Source organism: Montipora capricornis, chromosome 2 (genome assembly GCF_036669925.1).
Source record: "Montipora capricornis isolate CH-2021 chromosome 2, ASM3666992v2, whole genome shotgun sequence".
Classification (NCBI taxonomy): Eukaryota; Metazoa; Cnidaria; class Anthozoa; order Scleractinia; family Acroporidae; genus Montipora; species Montipora capricornis.
In genome coordinates this window covers 3,989,505-3,999,881 of record NC_090884.1, presented here as the reverse complement: position 1 = coordinate 3,999,881, position 10,377 = coordinate 3,989,505, and the positions used below count along the sequence as shown (strand labels likewise).

General features: G+C 37.6%; 1 protein-coding gene across 1 annotated transcript in view; it reads right to left on the bottom strand.

Annotated features, from left to right (window-relative positions):
- Window positions 1-3,381, bottom strand: part of LOC138038506 (retina and anterior neural fold homeobox protein 2-like) — a 15,879-nt gene extending 12,498 nt beyond the window's left edge. Inside the window, exons 1-2 of the mRNA XM_068884383.1 lie at window positions 2,938-3,381; window positions 2,288-2,502 (exon numbers count right to left, since the gene is read on the bottom strand). Coding sequence (XP_068740484.1) covers window positions 2,288-2,502; window positions 2,938-3,154 — 432 coding nt within the window. The 5' untranslated portion in view covers window positions 3,155-3,381. The remainder of the gene's footprint in view (window positions 1-2,287; window positions 2,503-2,937) is intronic.
- Window positions 3,382-10,377: the final 6,996 nt, after the last annotated feature.

Sequence of the window (10,377 nt, the reverse complement as noted above, 5' to 3'; positions counted from 1 at the left end):
TGCGAAACTAGCCAATTGAACTCACAGATTTTGGACTTCTTCTAATTAAATTTAGACTTCCGGCGAATTGAATGAGTATTGAACCCTGAATACCCAATCAATTCGCCCGGACACGCAAAAGGCATTTGCTGTACCTATCATCGTAAACAAAATTAGAAAAAGTGCAAATTTTCAAAATTGATTGCCAAAAGTTCGAGTTTTCTTTGTTGTCAGCTCATTAATTTATGATAGCACACCGAAAGGAGTCTGACCAAGAAGTCGCAAAACTAGTAAAGGGCTTTTCCAAGAGTGTGAACCGCTCTGAGCGAAAACAATCAGTTAGTTAGTGACGGTCAAGCGAACTTGACATCTGAATCCATCAGTAATCGGAGAATTCTTTTAACATTACTTCTTTGTTGGAAACAAATTCCAAAATCACATTGCCGTCTGCCCACAACAGTTGGCTTTTTTTTTTTCAAAAAAGTAAGATGTATCTCTGAAACTCTTTTTGTTGCAGTTATATATGACCCTTTCTATAGTTTTCAAACACTTTAAAAAGGAGTGGTTTTTCATCGACCAACTTTCAAAGGACAACGTGGGACGTGATCGCATTATCGAAAATGTCCATTGGAGGCCTAGTTGAGGCGAAAATTTTCACCGAGTCATGGTGGTGTTTATAAATATACAGATGATAATATACATTGGCTGAGTGAACTCATTTGACTGGCTGAGACCGACAGTTTCATATTACAGCAACTGTCTCTCGCTTTCCTTGGTTGGTTAAAAATTCTATTTTTCTTTAATTTGCCAGTGGACAAATCACATGGTAAAGCTAAGAAGTCAGTAAAAAGATATTCTTAACTAAGTCTTTCAAACTTTACCTCGCTTAAACCCTGGGGGCAGACGTTATTTACGTTACGCATTGTTTCCATTGACATGTCCGGCTACCATTGAATAGGTGCTTCGCTAATTGCCAATTACACATCGTCTACGTCATGTTCAATTATCCACTTTGTTTGTAAGGCCATGCAATATAAGCCATTAATACGACCGAAAATAATTGCCTTAGTTGTAACTTTCTTTGTATGACATATTCGCTTCAAATGCAATTCTACGGTGGATAATACAGGTTTAGTCAGCACAAAATATGAATTCAAAATGATAGCAGAAATGACGCGGAAAAAAAAACGTTCGTTGATTACTTTTGACAACACAGTTTGTTTCAATGTCTGTTGCGTAACACTAGGTTCAAAAGACATTTGTCGACTTTCAATACATAAATATTAATTTTAATAACTTAGCAAATTCACAAGGCCTTTCGAAATTTAATTATCTCGCTATAGAAATTTCACAACAGAAGCTCAAAGTCTCTTGCCTTTACATTGAGCGCGGACTGAACTAGTAGCCACTTTCGTTTGTATTATGCGCTCGAAGGCCGTAATATCAATGATTTTTTCATGGTAATTTCACTTTCAAGAAATATTCCGTTTATCGACTCCTCCGTCAATGACACACTTGGCAAGGTTGACACGTACTCTTATCACTTGAATTCATGTAATTTTTTTCACGATTACATCTTATTCACTTGGTAATTTCCCCAATTTATATATCTCACTGCAGGACTTTGCATTAGCATTAATCGTAAATTAAAATTTATTTCACTAGATTTGACATAAGGGTTTTTTTTCTTCAAAGTGCAGTTACAGTTACTTCGAATTCCCTTATTCTTCATGAGTGACTTGTGTTGATTTTACTGTACAGTGTTCTTTAGGCGCTTACTGAACTAGCGGGGAAAATATCTTTAAAGGAAAAATGTTACTCGACTAGGTTATTTTTATCAATATAATTGATGAAACAAAGGGTCCCGACTGTATCACCACTGAAGCGGCCGCAAACTAACTTAAAATATTGTTGCATTCTGGAAATAGAGATTTGGGCGCCACGCAACGATTCTTTGACGGCGCCGAGGAACAAAAAAATTGTTTCTTTTGCAATAAATAGTGTCTCCTTTAATTGAAAAAAGATGTTGAAGTAATCCCTTTGAAGGTTAATATTGGACCAAAAATCACAGTTGATTCAAGAAAATCAACATGCTAAGCTCACTTCTAACGCGTCAAAGATAATTGCTCCATATTTCTCTGAACCCACTGTTCCGCCATATACTATACGATGACTAATAAAGTTCCAGGTGATAGCGGTAAGATTATCTGAGCACTACTAGCATTGGCTTGCCAAGCTTTTAAACTTTGTTTTACCAGTTAAAAGACCAAAGCCAAGATGAATAATTAAAGAAAATTAAAAGACTCACTTGAACTCTCGCTTCGCTAAGATCCAGTCTTAAAGCCAGTTCCTCCCGAGTGAAGACGTCTGGATATTGTGTCTTCTCAAAAGTTTGCTCCAACTGATGCAGTTGGTACGTCGTGAAGGTGGTTCGACTACGTCGCATTTTTCTTGGTTTGCCATCATTTTCATCAATGCTGTCACCGTCCTTGCTTCCTCTCTCGTCTCCCACACTTAATTCGTCTAGGAAATGATAAAATTTCATGGTTAAGGGAGCGATCGACTAGCCACGACTCTGCGCGGCATTTGTTACTTCGGGCTTGTGGCCACGTTCGCTTGCCATGAAAAATAAGGCAAGAATTACCCTTTAGACGAATACCCTTCAGGCCGACATCATGAATCGAAAGAAGCTAGCGTACGAAAATGATAACCTCCCGGTTTGAAAGCGAAGCAATGATTTCTTCTCTTTGTTTCTAAGTCAAAACTGAAATGTCCAAATTAAAGTTAAACACGAAATTAGCACACGATCTCGAACCCTTCGCTATGTTTGTAGAGCGTTCGAGAGAACTATGGATTTGAAATTCCTTGAGTAAACTGTGCTGAGTGTTTATAATTAATAAGATTGTACTATCAACTTGAAAATGAAGGCGTTGATGTCCATTTATTTAATTACCATACCTTCGTTGTCACTGAGATTTCTTGAGAAATCGTCCTCATCTTCAACGGATCGCTCCTGCTTGGGTTTTCGATCGTGATTTCCAAGGATCATGTCGATCGTGTACCCTTTACTCGATGCTTGAATCAACGCGGACTCTATCGAATGGTCTGCTCCAAGTCTGTCGCCTTTTTCCTTTTTCTCAGGCAGTGTCATCTTTGAACGTGATTTAAATGCCATCACCAAGCAAATTCTATCTTCTTTCTTCCTTTCTTTCGTGATCTGAAACACCAACAGTAACTGTTTGTCCTCCCGAGGAGTTGCTTCGCCTTTAGCAATTTTTTATTTGAAAAGAAAATTTAGATTAATGCAGATTTTATATTTGCCCCTAATCTTCGTCCTTTTGTTACTTAATCAAAATGACCGACTGTCGTAGTTTTAATCAATGTTTATTTGTTCAAACAAAGGCCTCAAATAAATAGGCTATTCCTCTCGACCAATCAGGTGATCGCTTTATGATTAAGGCGATATTAACAATATAATAGTCAAGTTTGTTTGTTCCTTTTCGCCCCTATGGTCATCTCTTAACACCATTCCACCCAGGAAGTTGATAAAATGTATTTGTGTCATCGCCTTGTTGTCTTAATTCGCCTTATTACATGTTAATAGGCCGTGAGTGGTGAAGGAAAATTGACGCCATAATGTCGAAGACGCGCATCTTCGGAATTTTGATGCCGGGATGGTTTTTTCGGATATGCAAACGTTTGAAGACGTAAAAACGATCGTTTTTGAGAGCTGATTAGTGATTAAAAGACTCCGCAATACAATTAACGCTCAATAAAGACTATTTAAATGTCTCCATGGATATTTTAACACCTCCCTTGTTGTTTAACTTAAGCATTTGGTTGAATAAATTAATTAAATTTCGGTCGAATAATATATGTATTGATATGGTGAAAGTCTGGTAGTAGAAATGGGTTTTGTCTATAGTTAACGACTGGGATTACTTCAAACAACGGCTATACGTGAAGATGCAAGCTTCTCACAGCAAGAAGTCATCAGAACGAAAAATCACGAACAATGAAGCTTCGTACATTATACCAACTAATTGTTTATCATACTTTTAATTTCAAACTGGGTGGACACAAAAGGGTCATTCTTTCCAGGATTGGACGATTTCAAAGCTCCTCTCTGCTTTTTGTCTTAGGAGGTGTGCTAAAGCACTAATATATTCGTAACTTTCTAATTAAAGAACAATCTGTTATGTTCAACGAACAATTGCTTTGCAAATTAAATGAATACGCATAAAAAGGTTCATGGGAATATTTCAAAGATAACTAATTAATTATAGCCTAGGGCACACTGGTTGTTTATCTGTGTCGAAAGCAGTGAACATTTTCGCACAGCACAGTTTGGTTAATGGCCTGTTTGACAACTATTAAAAAATCGGCTTCACTGATTCACGTCATAATCGGTACTTTGAGCTCGTACGCAACTTGACCAAGTATGTTCCTCATTTGTCTTCCGACAGAAACGGAGGCTCCAACCACTTGGCTGAGGGAAAATACAAGAGGCTCTTTATGCGGTCATCTTTCTAGAAACTGTTTATTGTACCTTTTCAACGCTTTCTTACTCTTGAAAAGAAGAATATTGCACCGCTACTTAATGCGGATTACAACGGTTGAACTATGCCGCAAGCAAACTTGAGGCATTGTTAAAACGAACAAAAGAGGCCATCCGGAATGGCGCCTAAATTGCAGCAAACTTGTGAAGCTCTTTCCGCGTAGGTCACGCGCTTCCTGATGTTGAAGGCATCACAAATTGAAGAGAAAAGGAATCAGTAATTTTTGCCTCCCTAAATTAAAACCCTGCTCACGTAATTAAGTTTAAACATCTATTTCGCCTCACCTTAAGTCTTGAAGCTCTTGCAAATGGCAGAAGCGTGTCGCAAATAACAACATAACTTAATGTGGCACTTGATGTTTGGCCTTGTATTCTTGGTACAGAATAACTAAGTGGTCAAAGAGAGGTAAATAATGGAGAAAGACAAACGCCAGTATCAAAAGCGTTTAATATATGGATGCCTTTAATAACTTGCACTACAATATTGCATTCTGAACAGAAAAGGTTATCGTTGGGTTTAGAAAGAATTTTGCCGCACGAAAATGACCTAGTAAAGTTACTGACTCACTGAAACTAATTGGGCAAGAATGCAATTATTTAAAGTTCTTTGAGGCTGTAAGAATCACAGGTATTTCGAGAACAGGAGAGTGTTTTCTCGTAACAAAAAAAAACGAATGGATAGGAAAAATTCTGGTAGAGTTTTTTAAAAAAGGACACAAAGACAAAAGAAACAACACCAAAGAATTGGGTGTTAGGAAAACAAAACAATTTGCAGCAAAGAATGTGCGCTAAACAACTGAAGGCTCGTTTTATTTTTTGTTTTGTCACGAGTCGAGCAAGCGGAATTAGAAACCAATGTACGTCCAAGTCAAAAAAAAGGTTGTCTCTGTTTGTGTTTCGACAAAATTGTAATAGAACAAGCTTTCCTTCCTCTTGTGCAAAATCCAGTATCATGCAGTTAAAACAACAAAAGAAAAAGAGATCTACACGATGTTTAAACCAATTTTTTCATCTGACAGGGGCAAAACTTTGCCTCGATGATTTTCCAAATAGCTATTCTACAACCGCGCTGTGCCATTGCTTAAAACCATTTATACTTCGAGAAAATTCCATGTACTCATCTTAAACACCCTTTGAACGAAATTGCTGTATTCGTTTTTGGTTAAATAATGTTGAGACGTTTTGCTCTCGACTTTCGTGTAACTGATCTTTCAAACACAATATCAGAGCGACAAATAGTCCTGATGCATGTAAACCAAGATAGGTGTATTGTAAGCTGTGACCAAGGGTTAGCAGATACAGTATTTTTAATATCAAGTTTGTCGCAATGAATTGTTCGTTCCCGTATACTGGGTGTGGCTATGAGTCCCGTGAATGCAAACACCAATCGATACTCGAGTTCCCTGCCCAGCCATTACACCATGGCGTCCAGTCTTTCTTCTCAGGAAATGTATAACGCCATGTTGTAAAACAACTTTTTCTGTTTTAAAATGGGCGCTAGCATATAAGGTATGAAGCAGTATAGGAACTTTGGACAGCACGCGAAAAGCTATCTTCCCGATTACGCCTTCAGAAATTCGTGTGCATGCTTCTCTCTTGGCTCCAAAACCTTCCGTGTCCGGCTATAAATAATTCGCATAAATCTATTTTTGTTTCTCTTTTTTCTCTTTTTTTCGTCTTGTTTGACGTGCCTAAAACGAGTCCTTGAAGGTACTCTAATAGAAGTGGCGATTCAAAATATGATTAGTGCCAAACCCACTCAGGTGCTGATGATTCAAAATTTTCATCTCCTTCCGTTGGCCGTATTTCAGTAAAGATTCCAAGTACCTGCACCATTCACTAAAGACTCAGCTAATGTTTTCGCTGACTATGAAAAGCTCAGGTAGTATCCGCCCATATAGTACTAAATAACGCAAGTGCATGACAGACGACTCCTGACGTCTTGCGTTTCCGTGTATACGCAACTGAGTTCTATAGTAGAATACACTCAACAGTTAAAAATTGAGCGTGAATAGAAGCAGCTTCAGCTATTAAGCTCCATTGAACTTTACCTTTTCTTTCAAAATTGTACTCACTATAACGAAAACCAAACGGAATTCGATGGTATTCGTATTGGCCGAGGCCCAGGACAGACATGAAGTTCCTTCAAAAAACAATTTAATAATTTTCTATATAAGTAGACAATGCAAAGCCAAAATGTTGCCGGTGTTGAAAAGGAAGAAGAGTGATACTATTTACGAAGACAAGAGTGCAATATTAATACTATCCCTTTTTAAAACAAGGAAACTGACATTATTTTCCAATTATATGAGTTTGTCATGGGTGTTGTTGGGTCTGTGAGGAAGAAGGCATAAGCCATGAGAACCTTTGCAAGCGAAACAAACAAGCTGGAGAAGTAGCCCATCGAAGTCGCGATCGAAGGCAACCCGAAAGTTGTTTTTTCGATAGCTTCTACCAATATTACGGCAAGGAGTGACAGCTACACCGATCCGGTTGCATGCACAACTTGCCCGTGCAAAATATCACTACACGCAGTAAAAAACGAAATGCATGCAACTGAACCTTCAACTACAAGTCATTTACGAAAGATTTAAACAGAAAAAGAACAGGTTTTGAGGCAGTAAGTCGCATTTTCCCAACTTGAGCGAAAATAAAAGTAGAGAGTCTAGCTACAGTTCTGCAATTGACCGGCTATTCGGGACGACAGTGCATTAACTGTAAGCCGGTTCCTGGACTAAATAGAACGATATTCTTAGGGGTTTTTTAAATGCAAAAGTACCATGCTCATTGTTTCATTACGAGGTATCACGCAAGCGTTTATGAAAAAGAAATTTGCTTACTTCTAGCTTTGCCTGTCTTCGCGTCTTTAACGATACGGCGAGTGGTTGAACAGGGCAACCTAGAGGATTCCGAATTGAGGGTATTTTTGAGACGATTTTCCGCAAGTATATATAGCCACAAGTTTTGACACTTTGTACTGACGTCATACGTGCTTTTTTTTCTGCATTGCCGTCAGCATGTGAGATTGACGAAAACAGTTTTAATAGAAAAAAGAAGGAGAAAGTATCGGACCATGTCACACCGCATTCCATGTATGTTAGTCGATGTTTTCTTTTTTCGGTTTTATTACACCTCATTTCAAATATCCAATAATACTTATGCTCCAGCGTTTACTTTTTCCACTTTATGATAATAAAACACCCGTTTTCCTAGATGTAAATTCCTGTAGTCCTTATGAAATGGCTTATGTAACCACTGCAGAGAAGTGTCTACAATATTCTTTGGTTATTTGGTTTTCAAAACTATCATAATAAATTAATTTTATTTTCCTATGCTCTAAGAAAGGCAAAACTGAAATAAGCAAAAAGTGACCGGAACCAACTTTTCTTTCCATTTCTTTGAATATGGGGTTTAACAAGTTTCACAAAAGAAATCATTTAGGTTCGATAAATCATGTTTTGCAACATTATTCCGTGGCACATTTATTACAAGCATATCATTGAATTTCAACTTTATAGATTTGCCACCAAATCGTGTGTGTACAAAGCAATAATTATTGTTAAATTAAACAAAAAATAGGAAATCAAGCCAAATTGAATCGTAATATTTCATGGTCCAATCGCGCTGGAGTCTTGAGTGCTTATTTGAAGAAACTTATGTTGCCCTAATTGCCTTAGAGCCCACTCATCTATGTAGCTGAGGAATTTTGTCAATTCGAAAAATGCACGACTTTTCAAGACTCGGCAAAGAAAACTATTACCTTCATTTCTTGTCCTTTAATTTTGAAAATGGATAATAAAGGCACAGGAACTTGCGTGATATTGCCACTTGTTTTGTAGATTGTGATGATATTCGATTCTTTTTTTATTGATGCTTTTCGATATAGTTTCCCAAAGTTTTAAAGACAAAAGGCACAGGCATTTTTCTCAAAATTATTTTCTATTATTTTTCCCTGACCTTTTTGGTGTTTGTTATTGTCTAAACGTACGACATTGATTCTAAAGGATTTTTTTCATATTTAAATAGTACTGCTTCGAAAGAATGAAAAACGATCTCCGACTTTAGTAAACAATGGTGTCTCTCCTTGATCAGGAACTATGAACCCTGTTGTTAATTTAAAGAGTTAATTACCTTTCAGTGATCTTTATCTATGCGTAATTTCCCTAACGCGGTTAACGCTTCCATGGTGCGGTTTTAGCGAGTTAGCGGAACGCGTGCCAAGTCATGATTACAAGAACAGGGCCGAAGGCGAGCTTGAATGAAGATCTGACGTGTGGGGTTTAAGTGATTATTAGTATTACTTTTGCGTTTATTTTATGACGTATATCTAGCTGACTGAATTAAACTTTGCTCTCACACGAACATACATTGCTGACTCACGCGGTTCCTAAGACGTTAAGCGGTGCCGTGATCAACCATCAATGCGTTTTGGGACGATCATTCAAGCAAACGACTGTTTATCACAAATTCCAACTCGCACTTGTTTTAATAATTAAAGCTAAGTTTACAGATTTAAACGCCCACGACGTTGCGGAAAAGTTAATATATTGATTGTCTAAATTAAAAGCCACAGGTTTGGCGCATTTTGGTCTACTAATACACAGTGTAAAGACGGATATGTTTTTGTTAAGGTCATTAATTAGAATAACTGTGAGTCATATAAATGAATTGTCGAACGAAGTCACGAAAGTTTTAAAAGTTTACGTATTGATTTCCAAAAATTGTTTAAATGTTTTCTGTTTCGTTAAAAAAAGAAAACATTATGCCGGACTAAATGATTGTTACTAAACCGTTCCCAAAACTGAAGACAGTAATTGTTGACTCGTGGTGCGTTGCATGTAAACACTAAACTCTCTTTCAGGCCCAGCGTGATGATCGCAGCATTTTTCACAATCTTGAAATGCTATTGAGGTCTCCTTCTTGAGAGGTGTAGACTGCAAGAGCATTCAATTTCTCTCACGTAATTAGTTTTTTAACTCAAACGAAAGAAGTATTTCTATAACAATAGAAGTCACTTCCCGAAAACCAAAATAGCTGTCATTTCTTTGAGTGGGGGACAATAAGATTAGGCGGGTCAAAATACGAAATTGTCCTATGCCAAGGTCGTAAGTAAACTATTAAATATTTTTTTTCGTTTCTCGAGCTCATCAGAAGTTTAAAGAAGGGGAAACTTGGTCAACTGTTCTTGTAGCTCACCGCATCCGTTTCGACAAAACCTGAAAAAACTCTTCGCAAATTGTGACATACAAGTCTGCAAATATTGGTTTATGTTTTTCTGCGAGTACCCGCAGCATCGACAAAAGCAAATATTGATTCTATAGGCAAGGAAATTTTGTTAAAAGACTCTTCAGAGTCTCAAGCCGCAACATTTTTCCGCTTTCATTGGTCATTTAGTCGCTTGTTATCATGGACTTTTATGGCCATGTCGGATTTAGCGAAGTTGTCAAATAGAGATGCCTTGTATAATTTAGTCAACAATATATATATATAGTGCATGGGCTTAAGCAAGAATGACGAGAACTGCTACGTAAACGTCATTTGAAAAAACACTTCCCCTTTCTTCTAATCAATCTCGATTATTCCAATTTATTCGAGATGTAAATTGCACTGCAAATACAGAGAAATTCAACTGGCAATGGGCGTCGCGGACGTAGGGCGTCGCCGACGCAACCTCAAATTTGATCATATCACGTCTTTGTTACGAACAGACGGCAAACAAATGTGTAAGGACGCATATAAACCGCATAAGTAGAGCCTATATAGATGCTATTTTTTATCTTCCCCGGCTGTTTTCTCCCTTCGAAGTTGTCGATACCCAAAACCTCCCAATGTCTTGACAC